Consider the following 21,383-nt stretch of genomic DNA (forward strand, 5'->3'; position numbering starts at 1 on the left):
CATCACCTCGCACCCACGCGGGGCGGTTCCTTCGCGGGGGGAAAGATTCACCCCTCGGGGGAGCAGCGCAGGGAGGGAAGCAGCCGAGCCGTGCGGGGTGCGGAGGGGTGTGCGGGGCTCGGAGCTCGGCCGGGCGGCGGCGCTGGCGAGGCCCGGGGGGGAGGGGGCCCCCCGCGCGTCACGGCGGGGGGCGGGCGGGGAGCCCCCGCTGCGGGGGCGTCGGGGCCGCGCCTGGGCAGCGGGCGGAGCCGCCGCCTTCCCTCCTGCCTCCCCTCCTGCCGCCGGAGTCGTTCCGCGCCTCGCAGGCTGCTGCGCTCGGCTGCGCTGGGCTCGGCTCGGTGCGGCCCCGCAGCCGCCGCCGGCAGGGAGGGAAAGGAGGGAGCGAGCGAGGCGGGCGCCGCCGCCGCTCCCCGCGCCGCGCCCATGGGTCCCCTCCTGCTTCTCTGGGCGTGTGCGGCCGCCGCCGGGGCAGGTGAGGGGCCGCGCCGGGGCTGAGGGGCCGGGGGTCCTGTGCGGGGCTGGGGTCCGCACCGCGGGGTGAGGGCCGGGGGGGGGGGGCCGCCGCCCGGAGCGCGCTGGCAGCGGGAGGAAACTTTGCGGGGAGCCGGGAGCCGCCCCGGCTGCGGCCGCGCATCCCGCGGGGGGACTCGCCGGGCGCTGACCCCCGGCGGGGCGGCCGCGGGAAAGTTTTTGCGAGAGCGGCGTGAGGGCTGCGCCCCTCGGCGCATGAGGGGCGGCGGGCGGAGCGGGGGGTCTGTGCGGGAGGCGCTGCCCGCGGTACCCGCGTTACGGGCGGGATGCGGCTGCGAGCGCGTTATTCCAGCCGGTGCCGTGCCCGCCCCGTTTTCTCTCCAGCGCTGCGCGACCCAAGTACCGCTTCTTGTTCCCTTGCGGAGGCTTTGTTCTCTGTCCCCGGGTGCAGCTCCTCCTCGGCTGGAGCTGGCGAGGGGGACGTTTCTCCGTGATGCTTGTAGCTCAGTTCTCAAGGAAATTACCTGTCGCGATTACCAGAAGTGCAAAGGAATTCACGTTTTATAGTTAAATTCTTACAGTAATTATTACCTCATTAAAATCTACAGACAGATGCTACACAGAAATAGTAGAAAGAAAGCACCACCCGTCCCTTTCGTAGGGGTGTTACCCCTGATAGTGCATGCGGAGATTTTAAATGGTCAGTAGGACCCAAAACTCCACTACTCTGAAAGTTCTTTGTGTGCAACAATTGCCACTGAAGTTGTGAGAGGAAGGAGCAAAATACCTCTTCTCGAGCCTCCTCTTTACCGTTTGAATGATTGCACATGGGTACGTGGAAATGGCTCGATTGTGTTGAGCGTGCTTTAAGTAAAAGTTTTTCCATCCCCAAATGGCACGTTACACACGTCGAGGAGATTATAAATGTGCTGCATATGTTGCATGGCTGCACATTAGCTAGATGGAGCGTGGCACGGTTGCTGGTGCTTGGGTGTAGGTGATAAAGGCACAAGCGGAGAATACAAGCTGTCGGAGCTGTAAGGCAGAATTAATTTCTTTTAGGGATTTCCTGGTGACATCATTCATAATTATATGGCTTAATCCTCTAATCTACTGTAGTGCCTTCAGTTCACATTGGGCCGAATCCACCGAGTCCTGAGATGATTTTTACTCCCGCCCACCTGACTGAATCATTTGGAGTGTTGCTTGTGTAAGCCACTGATTTAAGGGGAATGGCCCAATTACTTTAAATAGGAATTGGAAGCAACATCAGCCGGAATTGGGCCCAGGCATTGCACAGTTCTCCAGTGAGAGCAGACGGCTTGATGCTTAATTTTTACTTCAGAAAGAAACAGTATTTGCAGCTGCTTGTTCCACTGAGGAGAGACAGCATAAAATACTAGATGCAAGTGCGGTGGATATGCCTGTGGTTTCTTTCTGATAGACCGGTGGAGACCACAGGGGAAAAGGAGACTTGGTTGTCATACTGAAGCTGCTGATTTGTTGTTTATTAATTATTAACTAGGCTTTTGAGTGCCTGCTGCAGCTTGAAGAGCCAGCTCAGGAAAATGACTAGATATTTTAAGCAGTGTAGGATCTTGCTGAATAGTTACTGTGACATTGGAAACAGTCTCTGCTTTTTGAAAGTATTTTAAAAGCTGGAAGAGGACACACTGAAGCTGTCACACAAGATCCTTCATTGGCATAAATCGAAGCCTGTGCAGCTACAGTGATGTATACTTGTTGAGCCTTGGGTATTCAGGCTGGAATAAACAGTTTTAATAGAGCAGTGGAGCCACTGTGATTTATGGGAGTGCCTATACTTGCTCGATGTGGTTTCTGTCCTCACCCAGTTGATGACTGTGACAGAGCTTTCACTTACTTTAATGGGGTTGAGATATGTCTTACTGGACAGAGGTTGTCCTTTCTGTTGAGCAAGTTTTTAGTACCTGTTTGACCTCACTTCATGTAAGTGGGTTATTGCCGATCTGATTTGAATAGATGTAGCCCTTTCAGGTGAGGAACAGGATTCTCTGTTGTGGTTGTTCACTGCCTGAGTGTCTGGGGTGTAAGTCAAAGATAGTACCAGAAACCTGATGATGTTGCTGGTTATCTGGGAAGTTTTTACCTTTGGAGAAGTTTATCTGGGTTCTCTGGTATTCTGTAATTCTAATTTTCTGCAAAATGTGTTTATCCCCAAATCCTTATGAAATCACTGTGTATGTACGGATGATTCCGCGCTCTTGGAGCTTCAGTTCCATCAGACACCTCTAGATCTAAATTTTCCTCGTAGAGTAAGGTTGCTAGAGACCTAGCTTTCGGTATTTTTTACTACTCTGCCCCTTGTGGAGTAAAATCTTCTGCATTAGCACAACACATTTTTCCAACAAGTTTTAATCCTTGAGGAAAGGAGTTAAGTGCTGTAGTACAGATGATTTATGAGTAGTACATGTAACGTGTTCGTTCTGTACACCTCAGTAATTTCTCAGAGCCTTTCAAAGAATCAAACTAGAGTATTTGCTGCTTAACTGATCCAGCAGTGCAGTCCTGGAATAACAAATCAATCAATTTAGAGCTGAATGTAAGTCCGCTCAGTGGAAATCAATCTGGACGTGCTTTACAGGTAATGTCCTTGCTCCATGGAAGTCAGTGGGACTATTACCATTGACTTCAGCTGTGTCAGGGTTTCATTCTTGGAGCCTGTTCCCATTACTAATGACGTTAGTGAAAAATTTCATTAGGAAAGTGTTTGGATCCCACACAAGATGTTTGACCTGTGTCTCAGGCACGGGTCTCGTGTCACGCTTATTGCTGTGCTGAGGGAGGCACTGAGGTCAGGCTGGCCTCTCCCCATCCCTAGAGAAAGGAGATGTGTTTAATGAACTTGGTGTGCTGTAAACAGCAAGTTGGCCTGAGCTTCTCAGCGTGGCAGTTTCAAACTGCTCGAGTCTGTGTCTTTTCTGTCAATCCCATCAGGTCTCCACTAGATCAATGAGTGCCCGTTTTTGTTTTTTTTTTTTTTTTTTTCCTGAGCATTTTCTAAATTTTAGGTTTAGATTTTTGCTTCTTCAGTGGGTGCTTCTGCGACCCAGAGATGCTGCTGCTGGTTTAGATGAATGAATGTCTGTTTGGAGGTGGCTCTTGCACACTCTGTAGGTGCCAGCTGTGCTGAGGTACAGAGGTGCCCTTCTGAAGCAGTATCAAACGATTTTGTGAGTCACTCCAGGCTCTTAGATTACAGGATGGTGTTCTTTTGCCCTGCTACCCTTTTTCCTCTGGGGTCCTTTTGTCCAGTTGGCAAAGTGGATTGCATGCAGGCCGTGAGCTGTGGGCCTGATGGGTTGGTCACAGCAAGGCATGAAATGTGAGAGGAATTCTCAGTCCTCATGTCTCCCTGGAAATAGCGTGGCCAATAGATGAGTGCTGAAAATCCCTCTCATCAGTGTGCATAGGTGGTTATGCTTTCCTTTATTTATTGCTCTTTAACCTTATGAAGATCCTGGAGTAATGTATCAGTTTTAGAATGTTTTAACATGTGTGTAGTAAAATCTCTGAAAAGGAAATAGTTTAATGGAAAGAACTGGAATAGAATATCTTCTCTTTCCTGCAGTGGAGGTACTGTCTAATAAGTAATTACTGTATACAGTGTGAGTGGGAAGGTACTAGAAATGTCTATGCTAGATATTCTTCTCCATTCTTTTCATTACCTGATTTGAAATAAAAATTGATCTCTCTGCCTCCAACAGCTGTAGGGTTTGGAATGGATCCTGACTTACAAATTGATATCATCACAGAACTGGATCTTGTGAATACAACCTTTGGGGTAACACAGGTTTCAGGACTACACAATGCCAGCAAAGCATTTTTATTCCAAGGTAAGAGAAACATCCTCAATTCTCTTCTCTCTCTTCTATCTGCATGAGCTCATAAAAGCTTTGATGCTTAAGCAATTCCCTGTATTGATGGTCTTACTTAACTGTTGCTTTCTTTAATTTTCATTTTTTTGGAAGTAGTTCTTGTTGCTTTCCTGAAATGCAGATGACACTATTTTGTGTGTGCTATGGGGTAGTTGAGGTTAGAGATATTTAGGGAAGTATTTCTGGGTAGGTTTTCAATACTCCCCAGTATTTATTTCTGACTGAATATGTGAAAGTGATTCTAAGGGATGGACTTTGTTGTGTTTTTGTGTTCTTTTTCTCTGTGTTTATACACATGCAGAGGTACACACAACTAAAGCTCTGTAACTATGAGAAAGCATTTAATGTGTTGACACTGATTAGTAACGTAGCAAGTCTTTCATTGACTTTGAAAGCTGCTAAAGTGGGAAAATAGAACAGTATTGTATTTAACTGCCCAAGCTGAGTACCAGGGACAGGATAAGTCACTTGGAGTTGTGATTCCTCCTCCCTCTTTGTTCAGTATTCTAAGATCATTTTGTGAAGGGTTTTTAAATGGTGTTGGGATTTTTGTATTTTTTTCAGTGAGTGAAATTCTGGATGTATTTTTTTTAATGTATTTTAAGTAAGGTCCAGATTAAGAGACAATGTCCTGTTGGGTGGAAGCACTGAGTTGCTACAATATGCTTATTAGGCAAGAAAGACGTTTATGTAATTTGAGATTAACGCGTGAATTAAAGCACAATTGGGAACGTTTTTATTGAGGAGACTTCTTCTTATGTTTGTTTTTTCTTTACTGTGCTTTACTCAGCGTTGAATTGTGCATATTAGTGTCTCACTTTTTCATGTCTGTCCTCTGTAGCTGTTTTAAGAGGCAAATGATGATGATCTCATTTAGCTTTAGTTCTGGATTTGCAGTGCTTACTGAGTTTATTGTAAATAATAAAGGAGGTGAATCCATAATCTTAGTTCTTTCTTTATCTGGCCAATGCCACTTTAGGAGTCAGAGCAGATGTAGAGGGTTGACCTTGGCTGAATGCCAGGCACCCACCAAATCTACTCTATCACTTCCCTCTGCAACTGGACAGGGGAGAGAAAATATGGCAAAAGGTTCATGAGTTGAGATAAGGGCAGAGAGAGATCACTCAGTGATTACTGTCATGGGCAAAACAGACTCAGCCTGGGGATATTAATTGAATTTATTACTAACAGAATCAAAGCAGGATAATGAGAAGTAAAAACATACCTTAAAAATGTCTTTCCCCTACCCCTCCCTCCTTCCCGGCTTCACCTCCCCACCCCAGTGGCGCAGGGAAACAGGGAATGGGAGTTATGGTCAGTTCATCACAGGTTGGTTGTGCTGCTGCTCAGGGAGAGGAGAGTCCTTCCTCTGCTCCCCATGGGGTCCATCCCATGGGAGACTGTTCTCCACGAACCTCTCCAGAGTGAGTCCACCCCACAGGCAGCAATTCTCCCCAAACTGCTGTAATGTGGGTCACTTTCCCAGGGGGACAGTCCTTCAGGCACAGGCTGCTCCAACGTGGGTCCCCCCACAGGTCCTACTGGAAAACCTGCTCCAGCGTGGGCTCCTCTCTCCACGGATCCGCAGGTCCCTGCCAGGACCCTGCTCCAGCACAGGCTTCCCACAGGTTCACAGCTGCATCCACCTGCTCCGGTGTGGGGCTCCTCCAGGGGCTGCAGGAGGACCTCTGCTCCCCCATGGACCCCTGTGGGCTGCAGGAGGTCTCAGCTCTGGTGCCTGGAGCACCTCCTGCCCCTCCTTCCCCACTGACCATGGTGCCACTGCTGGTGGTGTAGGGAAGAAGTCCGAGATGTCTGTCAGGGCATGGATTGAGAGCATTGATGCTGAAAGTACCTTTGAAAGGTTAATGGTGAAGATGTTATGGATATTCTATTCCTTTTTCCTTGGAGAAATACACCTGTAGTTTAGGAACTTAGGACTAATGAGATGAAAAAGGTAGAATGTATCAAATTCATATAAACTGAAGGATAGATGCTGATGGGAAACAAGAAACAAAAATTCACTGTATGAAGTGAATAAACAATTTGAACGCTGTAGTTAGGTACATAAAGCTTTTTTTTTTTTTTTTTAATTCCCACAACAGAAATTCTTTTTGCTGATGCACACAGGAATAGCCCTGTGCTTGGATATCGCCTCTAGTGTGAAACTTCCTGGAAGGTGGCTCAGGAAGATTGCTTTCTTCAGTTAAGCTCATCAGCCCTTGGGTCAGGAGAAGACTGTCAGATGGGATGGAAGTCTGAGGCTGCCCTGTTGTCTGCTTCCCTTCTTGTTCATATCTCTTATTTGTTAAATGTCAGCAGCTGAATGAATTCCCTTTTTCTAACAGAGGTGACTTACTTTACAACTGCAGTCTGGCTGCGTGCCAGGTCCCTTGGCTGGAACCAGGATATACTTAATTTTGATTTTTTTTTTTCTTTTATCCTGCCACGCAGTAAAACCAATATAGAACTTGGGGCAGTGTATGGACAACTGCTGCATCTAAGTTAGAAGTAATACTTTCTCCCTCGGAGATTCACAAGAAAAACTTGGCCAACATGATGCTCCCAGAGCAAAGACCTAAAGTTAGTGGTTAGTTTAGAAATTACTGCATCCTTCTGGACTAGCTATTCTAGCCTCCAAATTGTGGTCCTTTCAGCCCAGCTTTGCTTTGCTCAGTCCTTCCCCATGTGTGAGTAGTCAGGGTGTGCTATGCCCTGCTTAATCCCCCTGCTCCGGGGTTGCCTTAGAGGCTCTGGCAGGATGTTTGCTGAACGTGGAGCCACATTAGAAGACCTCTTTCCAGGCTTTCACCACAGAGGATTCCCTAGTTTAGGACATCAGAGGAGTTTGGATGTTCTTTGGCGTGTGGTTTTTTTCACAGGGATAGTTCTGCCTGCTGCCTTTGACAGCGACGTATCGGGGCTTCCATAATGGTTCCCTGTGGATCATTTTCTGTCTTGTAAGATGTATTTTCTAAAATGGCTATAAGGGAGCTGTTCAAACTGAAAGTGTTCTTTTGTGTGTCCCAGCAAGTTTACATTTTTTAAGGTAGAGGAATGGTAATTTTTCCCCAGCCCAGACAGTTGTGTGTCCAAGGGTAGTGAAAATATGGCTTGTTCTCCCAAGCAAGATTCCTTTTCTGCCAATTAAACTCTTTGAAACAGAGAGCTTTGTAAGTTTTGAGCATTTTTTTCTGTTGAATTGAGGCAAAAAGAGGAAATGGAGAAGTGTGGTGATATGAAGACATGCACAAGAGAAAGGGAAACTGTTATTTTTAATTAGATTTTTGATCAGTGGTGTTAGCTCTCTTACAGTAAGCGACATACTGTTTGTTACAGAGTTTCTGGGGAGTGATGTCATGATTTAATTTATCCTAGAGAAAATGTAGAAAGATTCTTTTCCCCGGAGAGTCTGTGATTTCAGTTCAACACAATCTCAAGTGAAGTTGGTAGAGTATTCCGATTTTTTTAATAATGTTGATAGTAGCAACCAAAGCTCAGATTTCTGTGAGAAGCTTTACAAGCAAAAAAACCACATTCAATTCTGTTGCAAATTATGTGACAGCGTGGTAGAAACAAAGTGGCAATTGAGAGATGTGGGTTGCCTTTGGGCAAGCAATTCTGTTCCTAATTCAGAAAAGCACAGAGACCTATAATTAAGTGGAGTCAGCTGAGTGGTCCTGTTGGGCGTGGACTTCGATTATTAGAGTATTTCAGCTGGATTTTGGATCGATCAGTTCCATTGTTTGCATGTTTCAGTTTCATCCTTTGTGAAATGGAGATGAGAAAATCAAAAACGCAGTGTTCAGTATTGACAGCGTGAATTAGAAGAAATGTGGATCTCTAACTCATAATTGCAATTCCGCAAGCAGTCTGATTCTTAAGATCCCTCAAATCGTGGGGTCTTTATAATTTATTAATTTGTCAACACCAGAGCAGGGGGGGGAAGTGTCTTAGTGGGCAGATGGGTTGTTCTGGCACGAAGGGGCAAAGGAGGGTGAGTGGAGGTTCTTGGCTAGAGTGCTGTTGGGGAATAGGGCACCCAAGATCCTGGTGTCTGACCCACATCTCCTCACCTCCAACCAGGACTACAAAGAATTGAAGGAAACAGTTGGGGGGAGGGGAATCAACCTCAACAAAAAATGTATTGAAAATGTTAATTGCTCACCTAATGTGTTACAGTAACATCTTACGGACATTGAATGAAAGACATCTGTAAATATGTCTCACGTCTGTAAACTGGTATCTTACAAACATGAAAAAAAAAAAAATGAACAGGATCAGAATCCTAGAACGGTGTAAACTTTAGTACATCAAGAAACAGGGAGTTATGGCTCCCTTGACAGTGCTCTGTCCTGTTCTGTTTAGATAGCAGGGAGGCAGGGCTTGTTTTGACCCTGACTTGGCAGGATCTTGAGTTCAGTGGTAGAGGAAAATTCTCATGATAAATAAGGCAAGAGGAGGTGCTTAACTGGCCATCCTATTTCTAGGTAGACTGAGCCCAATATTTAGCCTACCTGTTAAATTACATGATTAATAACCAGTCTTACTTTTGTTCTCTGCGCAGCTCTCATTGGGGAAGTAAAATTTTATTCCTTTTACAACCTGTCAGCTATGCCTCTTTCTTTTTAATTCTTCTCACAACATCTCTTTTGAGCTAACAGAGACTTGAAACCTTTACTTATAAAACAGTTCCACCCTAGAAGTTTATTAAGACTTTGCTGTTTCCTCTCCTAGCAAGCTGGCAGCATTTTTCAGCTCGGCCTTTAAATTAGGAACGGTCTTTTTACTACTTATGCTGTGCTTAGCACTCAGTAAAAGAAACCACCAAGTACTGTTAAAAGTCTAAAGACATATAGTCCTTTCTTCCCTGGCCGTTTCTTGACTTGCATTAAACAACCAGTGGATTTGTGAGAGGAACACCTGGCCTGGAGCTCCTGCAGCACAGAGTTCAGTCATGCTCCTTATTCCCACTTTGTGCGAGTGACTGCCGAGTTCTCTTCTATGCAACCAACAGGAAAGGTGAAAGAATAACAACTATCTTAAAGCGCAGAGAAAGGCAATGTTTTTGTGAGAACAAAGAGAGCGAAACTTGTTGAGTTCCTGAAACAAAAGGACAGTCCTGCTTCAGGCCAAAGAGAGATCAAAGCTACAGTGCTAAGGCAGGTAGAGGTGCCTCCCAGAAGTCTCTCTTGAGCTTCTGAAGGAAGTGCAACCCTCTCTGTTGGTGTTTTCTTTTGGTGTTTTGTGAATCCTGACTTTTTTTTTTTTTATTTTAGACTAATTCCTCACTTAGAGAGTAGAAGCGTTTCCAGATCTCGCTCCAGGAGTGACTTCAGTGAGTCCTAGAAGTCAGGTTTTGCAGTGCCAAACCGAAAGGAGGTTTGAGGTGGGCTCAGTAAATTCACAGGCGGGGTGAGGAGGCCGCTGCCTTTGTTCCTTCGTGCGTGAACATCATCTGACCCGAGTCTCGGTGGCCTGTGCGCTGTGGCCGAGGTGTTAATCCACTTGGAGTGCTGAGCTCAGCTGTGCCAGCATAACCTGCGAGGTGTGTGAGCTGCAGAGCTCCCAAAAGAGCCAGGGCTGAATGAGAAGAGGCTCAGGGAAGAAACATATGATTACTCTTCTGAGGGTGGGTGGTGGGAGGGCTGCAGTGAGTGGGAGAGATAAACTTTAATTTTTAGTGTTCAGGCATTAGTCCTTCTTTACATGAGCTAATGAGACAAGAGTCATTGCTTTCTGTGGGATCTCTCCTGCTATATTTATAGCAAATATTAAGTATCAGCAGTGTTGTTTTTATGGAACAGAAATCTCTTCTGGTAGCAAAAAAATTAGGAAGGCGCAACATGGGTTGCTGGAAATCTTAGTTCTGCCTTCAGTGGTCGTGGAAGAGAGTAGCTCTAGTATCTTTTCCATGCCTGATGGTGTCTGAATATTCCATCTTGCCGGGATGCTGGGGTTTTTGGGGCACACCTCCTGAGGCTGTTGGTGCCCCACTGCTCCCCATTCTTTGGGACAGTTCCTTCTGAAATATCCTTTCCCTGAGGTGCTGCCAGCCAGGCTGTTCAGGGAACAGAGGTGGGGCTGTGGGAAGTGGCCAGAACCAGCAGCACCTCCCCTGCCAGAGGTGCCTTGCACCTCACCCCAATGCACAGGTTTTTCTTTCTGGAAACTCTGCAAGCTCCTCGAACTTGTGAGCTTTAATTTTATATTTTAACGGTCAGAGTGTGGTGTTTTGCCTGTGCTGTGCCATGCTGTGGAGGCCTGCTCTGTTTCCCCCGTGGGCAGGTGAATTTGGGGTTTTATCCCATGTTGCCTGTGGGATGCCTGCTCTGGGTTTCTGGGTGCTCATGAGGAAGAGGCAGCTGCTGTCAGATAAAAAGCCTCTGTATGTGTCAGTACAAACAGCATCAACATCTGAGGTGTGGGTCAGCCTCTCGCCCCCATCCTGTGGGACGAGATGTCCCCCTGCTTTTCCAAGCTCCAGGCTGGCCCTTAGGAGGTGTGGCAGCTGCCCACCATCCTAGAGAGTTGCAGAGAGTTCCCTTGAAGCTCTTAGCCCTTTGTCAGCACTCCTAAAATGAAAATTTAAATAAGATCCCAACAGCTGCACTGGCTGCACCCAGCCAGGAGGATGGAGGAAACTGTGACTTCCCTGACGGAGATGGTTTCTGGGCTTGTGTCCATCAGCAGGTCTTGATGTCTTTTTGGGATCTGGGAGTCCTGATTTCCCCTGCTAGACCTCTGTAGAAGCTGGAAGTTTAGGGGCAAGGACTGTGTGTGACAATGATGAATGGTCTCCCTTGGGAGCCAGGGAGTGACTCGGGCTGGTGCTGGGCAAGAGTGTGGAAGCAGCTGGATGAGATGGGCATCCTTGCTGGATGCAAGGGATTGGCCTCAGACGGGCATGTGGAGGGGAGAGGAGAGAAAAAGCTGTGTTGAGGAGCTGGAGGCCAAGAAGGAGGCAGGTGATGGCCAGGCAGGAAAGCTGTGACAGGGATGGTACAAGGACTCTGAGCTGAGGGGGGAGTGAGGGGCAGGGATGCAGAGCACAGCAAGGGGAGCTGTGGACAGCAGCTGGGAGAAGCAACCTGGAGAGAGAGGCACAGGGCTCTGGCCTGGATGGAAAACCCAAGGACTACAGTCTTGGACTAGGACAGCACGATAGGGAAAAGCACAGAAAGTTGAGGTTTGGTATTGCTGTGAAGTACCCGCGGTATGTGCTAATATGTAACAAGTGTTTTTGGAGGATGAGACGTGGATAATGTGGGGGTGTTTTTTATTAGTGATTTAGAACCTTCATTTTGCTGTGCTTTGGTTGTTCACCTGTAAAGCTGAGGTACTAATGTCCTTTCCTCTGGCAGTCATGGTGGGAAGAATTCATTAATGTTGGTAGAGGGCTGGAATACTATGCTGCAATAATTAACTTGATCATGGTGTGTTCTGCCTTCAGAGAAGGATTTGACTATGGCAGATTTACTGTTCAAGGTTCAAAGCAAAACCTGAGATCCTTGTTTGTTAAATAGTTTTGTTCTCCCCTTTGTGCACTGATTGTGAGACGGGAGCCCTCTGGAAAAAGGGTGTGTGATCCTGTAATTAAGAAAGGTTTTGGAATATGCATCCCCAGAACACTGAGCAGGATGTCCCTGTGATACTTAAATTGTAACAACTGCCTAACTTATAAATTATATATGTATTTTAATATGGCTAATGTTTTAATGTGTTTTGTATACACAATGTATTTTTTTTTTTGCAATGAGAAAGTCTTAAGTGTGGGTTTTTTTCCTTGGCAAAACCGACCACTTTCAGAACAGAGAAATGATCTGAAATTAAATACAATGAAGCAGGAGGGGATGAGTGAGGTGAGTCATCTTCAATGGGAAAAATTAAAGATCACCTGAGACATAATTATTAAACAACGCTTTGAGGCTTTGAAGATACATAAACTACTGTTAACTTTGTCAGTTCCCAGAGGTAGTTTTTAAAATACTCATATATACCCATCCTGTCTTGGCTGTTCCTTGTTAAAAACCTGTTTAGGAGTAAAATTTATCCAGCATATTAGTAGGAAGGTATTACTTGTAAATAATTGCAGAGTTTCTTGCTCTATATTCTCGTTTAAAACGCCCCTATCCCCCCTTCGAAGTAAGTGTAGAATAAAATAGAACCACAGTCACATTAAACAACAGTGACCAATTTCTACTTTCCTTCTTTTTTTTTTTTTTTCCCCTATCCTGAATGCTGTCATGCTGCCTTCTGTTACTTGACATTTTTTGGATTTCCCATCATGTCTGTAATGATTAAGAAAGAATTCTGAGCACACGTTGCCTCTGTCCTTGACAGTTATTTTTGCTTTCCTGGGAGACAATAATTGTGCTGCTTGTCTATCTTCATTTGCTGTGAGTGGAAGTACAGAGGGGAAAGTGGGATAAGCACTTCAGTACTTTTGTAGTATGCTAAGAGCCCTGAATGCTTCTGGCAACTTGTTGATGAAGTCCTGTCATGAAGAGAAGCAGAAAGGAAAGCAGAAAGAAAAGGAAGTTCTCTGCTCTTCAGTGGGCTGAGAGGGGGATGTAGAAATTTGTTTCTGACACTGCTTGTAAGTGTTTGTGTTCTACACCACGTGAGCATCTGGGTCCTTACAGTGAATGTAATTCAACTTAGATCAAAATAAGAATAACAGTCAGCGTTTCTTGTGTCTCCACCTAAACAGAAAACCAATCAAAATTGTCTTTTTCTGCAAAGATTTCGGCAAGCAGATACCCTTAAGTCATATCACACTGCAAGTAATCAGGTTTTATTAACTACTTGTTTAGTAAACAAGTATTAAACTAGAGTAAGAATATTGTTCTGTAGGATTTTGTCAGATAGTCTGTGTGTGGTCAGAGCCCTGGGCTCTCAAGGGAACAGGATGGTCCATTATGGTGCAGTTTGACCCCAAGAGCGATCTCTTAATTTTTAAACCAGTTTTAGGAGAAATATGTTAATATCCATTTGAGAGGAGTATTTACACTTGGCCTACTTAATGAAATTACTTCTAAACAGAGCAAATCTTTTGCCTAAAAGGAAGTAATTTGAAATTATTATCACACAAAGTTAAACACATGAAATGATTCTTTTTTTTTTTTTTTTCTTTTAAAGATTTTGTGCCTTTAAAAAGTACACAAAGGCAGGTATAACCAGACCTAATGCAAGAGGCAGGGATGGACCATTTCCTGTGGTGAAACCCCTGCTGTCTTGAACTGTCTATCAAGAATGAAATTTAGATGCTTACTTGAGACCTCAACCTGTTTCTTCTGTGCCAAATTCTAGATTAGTCCTACCACCTGCAGTGTGGGTGTAGAAATGACAAACAGGGGACATTGTTTTCCTCTTATTTTTTCATTTTTGCCACATAAATGGTATGAAGAATTCACGTCATACTGTGCTGGTTCATGGCATTATGTTGTGTTGTTGCCTTGCCTTTTGTGGCCTTTTCATTGATAAAAGTACAGAACATTAAATTTTCTTTCTTTTTTTTTTTTTTTTTTTAAATAGAACGGACCAAAAAATTGGTTTTGGCACCTGATGTCCGCTCTAACATTGAGCAAAATCCTTAGTTGTGCAGGTTGCATACCTGCTAAAACAGCAAAGTTCTGTAATTCTGGCAACAGGGATCTGTGAATCAGTATTTTGGAGCAATAAGTACTGTAGCTCAGAACTGCTTTTGTTTCCTAAAAATGCCTCAAAACAGTCTTTCTTTTGATGATAAAAGTCTTTCATCCTCCCTTTTTCGTGGTAACATTTCTTACAGAGTTACAGCTGAGTTTGCTGTGGGTCCTCTGTGCTATAAATGGCAAAAATAGTGTAGGATCACCCCAGCTGCAGGGATTATTTTATAGAGTCTGTCTTCCCCTTGCACATATGGGTGACTCCTCCCCCTGAAGCTGTGAGTTTTCCATTTGGCAAACTTACTTCTAAAACAGTTAAGTTTGTGTTGTAAAGCTTAGTTCTGTGTTGTGGAGCCTCCTCCTTTTACTTTCTCTTCTCATTTTTTTTTTTTTAAATCTTTTGTAAACTGGAACATGGCAAAGATATTCTGAGAGCAAAACACGTATAAAACTGGATCTTGTAGTTTAAATACTCGTTGCTTCTGTTGTGAAAGACTGTCTACAGATGGCATTCAGACCTGCCTCTGCTTCTCTCTCTCTCCACTTTGGCTCATTGTGAATAATAATGTTGAAATTTTAAAGCCTCTTCTTGGGGACTGGGGAAAATAACAAAGCCAAGACGCGTGGGAGGAGAGTGGGGTTTGTGTGTTTACGTGTTGTGATTTTTCTTGGTCTGTGGAGGTCTCTGTGGATGTTCATCGTGCTGTTTGCAAAATGAAGTAGCACAGCCCTAAAGTGTGATATTTGTAGAATTAATTTGGTGAATGCTGGTGGTTTGGAAACCATGTCCTGCACTTATCCCAAGGCTTCCTCTTAAGGGAATCTGCTGACAAGTTGTGGTAGGGAAGTGGGCAAAGCAATTGAGGTTTCCTTCCCTGTGACCAACTACAAAGGCAGAAAAAAATAATTTCTCTTTTATAATACTATTGCCCACTAATTTAAGTCATGCCCTCTCCTTTAGCTTGTTTTCTCTGATGCTGGCACTGCTTTTAATGTTTTTTTGATGTCTTGGGAGTGCCAGTTTCCAGATGGGATGTTCTGCCCTTCTAGCCTCGTGCCATCCCAATCTCTTCAAAATGCAGTCCTTAATAAAAAAAAAAAAAAAAAGTAAACATTATTGCTGGTGTTACTGCTAACAGCAAGAAATGCAAAAAGGTCGGGACACACACATACACACATGTGGCATTTCTATTTAAATAAAAGCTTATTTTTCAGAAACAAAGGCTTATGGAGAAAAAGGGAGCTCTTAGTACCCGAAGCACGTTTGCTGTTACGGATGAACCCACAGCAATGGATGCTATCAAAGTTGTCATATTTTATTCATGAGTTGTGGAATGCTTGGGTGAAATAAGAAAAGCAATGCTCCAAATCATAATTATGGTGTAAAAAGATAAAACAGTTATTATTGTGACATTTAAAAAAAAAATAAAAGTCTCAAGTATCTCAAATAATTAATATGGAACTTGTGGAGAGTGACTAATGTTAGCTGTATTTATGGGTCTTTGTTGGGGGGCTGTTGTGAAACACTTCAGGAATAGCATTTATACTTATTTTGGGAGAAAATATAAATGTGTGCTCATGTGTGTTGCAAGAAACAAAGACAACTGGAATATTGAATATAAACATAAAGAGGTTGACAGCAGAAATTATACTTCAATAGAGAAGGGCTCTGACAAATGTATTATGCCTCATGCTATTATCATGCAGTTAATAAATAAAACAGACACCCAGGATTTAATTTGCTTTAGCAATAACATGGAAGTGATTTTTCTCCTCAGGGAAAGAAAACAGAAGGGAGAATTAGTTCATGAAACATGTATTGTTTAATGCTTATATAAATCATATATAGAGAATTAAAAAAAAAAAGATTTTAGTAATACAGGAACTAAATGCTTTAAAAGTAATTAAAAAATTATTTAGACTGTCAAGTCATTGGGAGTTTTTGAACCAAGAGAGCACTTCAGCATATGCTTACTTTGGACTTTATGGATATTTTTCTTGCCTTTAGTTGGATTATTCGTGTGATACAATGACTGGAAATTAAAACCTTTGTGTAGGGGTAGCCAGCTCTGTGAGCTGCATTAGGCATAGTAACCTCTCTCTGCGAGTGAAGAAAGTGAGGCAAAGGTTTCTGTTTTGCTGAAACTTTCCTGTCAATGAATTATATAAATAGTATTTTGATTTACACACTCAAGAATCCAGGTTTTCACCAGGGAGGCAGATTCTGATTTCTGTGTCCTTGCTGAAGCTGGACCGGGATTCTCAACAGAGTCAAAGTAACTTAGGAATTCAACTTCTCTCCTGCTTCAGTGGGATCTGGTACCCAAAATGTCTTTGAAATGGGTTACTTGCTGACTCTATCTGTCATAGTCATGCTGAGCTTAGGATTCCTACAGCACTTCGGAAGTACTTGTGATTAATATTTATTTTTTTTAATACTGTTGCCATAAGGTATGAGCAGTATTTATTATTGCCTGGAAGAAGGAAGAGTGCTAAACGAGAAATCAGAGTCATTACATCTTGCCTAAAACCATAAATGGGTCAGTCTCCCTGCATGCTCTGTTGAAAAAGCTTATATTTTATTTCTAGGTTACAAACAGTCTTAGAGTTATAGTGGGAGGAAGCAAGTCCAAACCTACAATTAGTGGCAAAATGTAGCTTCTCTGTCTGATTTTTTGGTTCTAGGTAACCTTCTGCTGCCATCCTAAGTCCCTTTTAAACAAATGCAGCTGAAGAACATGTTTGGTCAAGCTCAGTATATATTATCATGTTTTAAAAGTGATTTCTAACTTCTTTTTTTTTTTTTTTTGTTGTCTGTGACACTGAGAATACCTGAAAATGTTTTGTAGTAGAGGAGGAATGAAATTGTTCCTCTTGCTTTCGCGTGGGGCCATATTTTTGGAGCAGCTCGTTCTGTGTTACACTGGCATTTAATATACCCTTGGAGCAGATCCCTGAAGTGGACAGTACTCCTGAAAAGCAGACAATACATTGGGAATGATTCTTAGGAGTGCTTTTTCCCAGTGTTGTGTACATTGCCACTGGCCCTGTTCAAAGCCTTGCTGGTGCAGTCCGTGTTCTTCCTGTTAAAATGTTTTTATTTTCCAAATCTGTAAACAGCAACCTCTTTATAGACACAGTGATGTGATACCTTATCTAATGTAGGTAAACAGTGGGAAAGATGATATAATCAGTGACTCCTGAACTAATTAACTAACAACACATGTAATTTGATTAACTCACATGATTTAAGAGCAGATTATGTGCTTTTAGTGATAGTGAACTTCTGGAGCATTTCAACGAAGCATTTAATTTAAGGGATCAACCACTTGTAAATAGTCTTGATTTCGGCGTGAATCCCTTGAGGAAACAACAGAGCCTCCTTGAGAAGACGAGCTCAGCCGCCACTTAAAATATTTGGGAAAAGTTCAAGTGGCTTCCTTCAGTAACAGGTGATGTGCAGCCTCAGCAAGGCAGTCACTGTTGATCTCACCAGGATGGCTGTTCCAAAGCCACTGCAGTTTTTCTGATTTTGCTCCATAATGGCCAGATGGTTTGGTGGCAGAGTCAGTCTGTGCGCTGTGCAGGCACCCAGGGCTGCTGCTCACCCTTCTGCTGCTGGAGGGGTCACCCCAGCGCTCTGGAAAACACAGGGAAGGGCCCTGGAGGCAGGAAATCCATATGAATTTTTTCGTTACAGGCTTTTTGCCACTTCAGGCAACTTCTGCTGGCTGGAGAAGCAGAGGTGGCCTCCTTCTCTCTCTTGGCATGTATTCATTTCCAAGTCTTGTGCTGTGTCTGCTACTCAGTTTGTTCCAGAGTTCTCAGTTTCCAGAATTCAGTTTGAAATGCTGGTAAAACAAACAAGGGACTTTGACTCTCTGACAACTACTTAATTAGCATGAGTGTGGTCACTCTAGCTGGTGCTCAAATCAAGCCAATTTTCAAGAAGTGAAGAGTCTGACATTAGCTAAATTACTGGTTGAGGAGGAACTGTGATTTGATAAGTATTCTGTGTGATTTCTTCGGTGGCTCAAAGTTCTCCTGCCCCTGGCATCTGGAGTTTTAGGACCGGGTTTGCAATAGCTTCCTGAAAGGATTAATATATATATATAAATAAATATATGGATATATAATATTTTAAATGCTAGATGAATTTTGTTGGGAGAGACCTATTTGTAAACTAGTTTCCAAACATGTATATCAAAATGACAGCAATATATGAGCATGTACAGCCAGAGTAGTTTTGCGTCATGCAAAAGGAGAGTTTTCCCACTGTTTTCCAGCCTTCTGTAGTGGAACTGCCTTTGCTGTATAGTCATGGGAACTTACCTTTGTGACATTAGCTGTTCACCCTGGTAATTGCTCCATCCTCTAATTTAATGAAAACCCATTAAACCGAAACAATAATTAAAATGAGACATCATCTCTGTAGGAGGCTTGCATATTAAAATCACCAAGCATTTCACTGCAGACAGATCTTAGTGTTGAGAAACAGTGTTTGGAACAACATGTAAAAAGTGATTTACTCCAAATGATCATAATTTAGAAAGCTGTGCTGTTGAACATGATTTCCTACTGTTTATTACTGACTCTGACTGGATCTAGCAAGGCAAAAACATTTACAATGTCTTTTCGTGCCGGTGAGAATACACAGAAGCAGGGATGTGCTGGAGAGAAAACCTCTTTGGTCCTCCCTGGTAGCACAGTTTTTAAGAGAAGGGTGAGGTGTTTTTTGACCCCTCTCTCTGGGTTGCTGGCAGGGAGGACAGGTGGTCCTGGTCCCCATTGTTCCGGTGCAGAGAGCAGCACAGTGCCAGCTCAGCACCTTCACATAAATTTGCGTTCATTTTCCCTCGGCAGAACCCCCCCCAGCTTGCTAAAACCCATCCTGGTGTGGAAGCAGTGTAGGCAAGTGGGTCTCTGCAGCACAGTGGGCTGTCTCAAGCCTTAGTGCTGATTGAGCTCCCAAAGTGCTCTGAGGGATATTCAGGGCTCTGTGCCCGTTCCTGGGACAGGAGCATGTTGCAGAGTCTTTTATTTTGTTTGCATATAAAGAGAAATTTACGTGAATTTTACCCCCAAAGCTTAAAATAAAAAAACTGGTGGTGTCTGCAGGTAACTACATTTTGCCCTTGCTCGGTGGGGAGGGACACTGAAGCATTTCTCTGCCTGGCAGTGAAAGATTTCTTTCTGGAGAAGATCCCCATTGTTAGTGTTAGCATCCTTTTGGGGACTTCTGGATCTATTTGTGACTTGTGTGGACTGAGGAGTGCTCTTAGAAGAGAAGGAAAGAAGTGAGAGTGGGCTCCCGTCACCAGTAGTGTTTTGGGCTGTTTTTTTTGTTTTTTTTTTACCAGTTCTTCTAAAGATGTTTTGTGGGGCCAGTGTGCAGAAAAGGAGTCAATGCACTGCATCCTACTTGAACTCAGAGGCTTTGAGGAAGCACCTGCCTGAAGTGAAACAAGAAGGTTTTTGTGATGCTGTTGTGTGTCAGGAACTGTCTACACCGAGAGCTGCTAGTTTTGGATCTTCCTCCTGATCTTGGTTTCGTTTCTGAAAAGCTGATGACTTGAAAAAAAGTGGGGCTCTGGGGTGATTTTTTTGTTTGTCTGTTTTGATTTTTAAGTATGGATTTTGGTGTTATTGGATTTTGCCCATAGCAAGGTAAAAGCCAATATGCTGTAATATTCAGTTCTTTAATTGCTGTAGCTTAAATCCAGATTCTCTGTTGTTGCAGAGTTAATTTCTACTTGCTTGTCCAGAGCGACTGTTCAAAGGCTCTCCTGAAAGCATGTTGAAGCGAATAGCTTTAAAATGATTGAAGTTACCAATAAAGCAATGTGTTCTCTGCCAGAGGAAGTAAAAAGTATTCAGGCAGGCTAGTGAATGATAAAAATGTATCTGTAGCTTTAGAAAATGAGTTGACTCAGAACCAAATTGTAGTATTTTTCCTTTAATGGGGGTATCTACTATAGAAAAATTATTTCCCGGGTGGATTGGGATTCGGCTTTTAACAAGTGGTGCGCATTTTTCTTTGCTTAAAATTCCAGCACAAATGGTCACGTATTTCCCTTTGCACCGCTGTTGCCAAAGCAAGTGGCCTAAATTTTGTTTGCATATAAAGAATTGGGTTGGGTAAGGACTGGTGCTAATCCTGAGTTGTGACACCTAATTCCACTTGGCTGTAGGGTTAGTGTGTACCAAAATGCCTTTACATTTCAAATGTATGGGGTAAAGCTTGACCCCGACCCTGTTGGCCCCAGAGCAGCGTCGCCACTCACTTGGACCGGCTCTTCTCTGCCGGGTCTGCCCAGGGCCGTGCTGTGGGTGCTGAGCCCTCTGTGAGTGCAGCCCTGGCAGCTGCTTCCTCCTGTAGCTCTTTTTGGCTTGGTAGGGCTGTGCTGGTCCTCCTATGAGGAGAGGCTGAGGGAGCTGGGGTTGTTTAGTCTGGAGAAGAGGAGGCTCAGGGGTGACCTCATCACTCTCTACAACTCCCTGACAGGAGAGTGTAGCCAGGTGGGGTTGGTTTCTTCTCCCAGGCAGTCAGCAGCAGGACAAGAGGGAACAGTCTTAAGCTCTGCCAGGGGAGGTTTAAGTTGGATATTAGGAAGAAATTTTTTATAGAGAGAGTGATTAGCCATTGGAATGGGCTGCCCAGGGAGGGGGTGGATTCATCTTCCTGGAGGTTTTTAAGATGAGACTGGTTGTGGCATCAGTGCCATGGGCTGGGAACCACGGGGGGGGTTGGATCAAGGGTTGGACTTCATGATCTCTGAGGTCTTTTCCAACCTGGTTGATTCTATTCTGTGATTCTATGCAGCTTAAGCAAAAGATACTCAAATCAAGCAACAAATATGCTCCCTCTGACATAAGTGTGTCTTGTGCTTTTCTGTTTTGCTGAAGATAGAAAGTTGCCTTTACTGGATGCTCTGAGATGATTTGTGTCTCTTGGACTTCCAAATAACTGAGTATGCTTCCCTTCTTTCCTTGTTTAATTTTAGAAACACTCTGGTATGTCTTAAAAAACTCTCCAGACAGTCAGTATTTCAAATTAGGAAAATATAATCACATAGAAGGACATATGAAAGTCATATCTGTGTTTATTTATTTTGCTGAGATTGCATTATCATTCAAGCATGAAGCGATGTTTCAGTGAAGATTGCTGTATAAACCTATATTGTTCTATATTATGTAGGAAATATGACATTTCATTACAAGCAGACAGTTATTTTTATCGAGAGCATAAAAAGTATTTTGCCTTTCAGGCACCTGTGGTGAGGGGGTGTATGTATTCTCAATTTTTCTTTCTTTCTTTTTTTTTTTTTTTTTTTTTTTTTTTTTT

At 43.7% G+C, this 21,383-nt stretch overlaps 1 protein-coding gene across 1 annotated transcript in view; it reads left to right on the forward strand.

The window, feature by feature from the left end:
- Positions 1-336: 336 nt before the first annotated feature.
- Positions 337-21,383, forward strand: part of NELL1 (neural EGFL like 1) — a 206,520-nt gene continuing 185,473 nt past the window's right edge. Inside the window, exons 1-2 of the mRNA XM_027902849.1 lie at positions 337-472; positions 4,218-4,346. Of these exons, the coding sequence (XP_027758650.1) occupies positions 424-472; positions 4,218-4,346 (178 nt within the window). The 5' untranslated portion in view covers positions 337-423. The remainder of the gene's footprint in view (positions 473-4,217; positions 4,347-21,383) is intronic.

This window comes from Empidonax traillii, unplaced genomic scaffold (genome assembly GCF_003031625.1).
Source record: "Empidonax traillii isolate 1590-97213 ecotype Southwest subspecies unplaced genomic scaffold, ASM303162v1 scaffold915:size242376, whole genome shotgun sequence".
Taxonomy (NCBI): domain Eukaryota; kingdom Metazoa; phylum Chordata; class Aves; order Passeriformes; family Tyrannidae; genus Empidonax; species Empidonax traillii.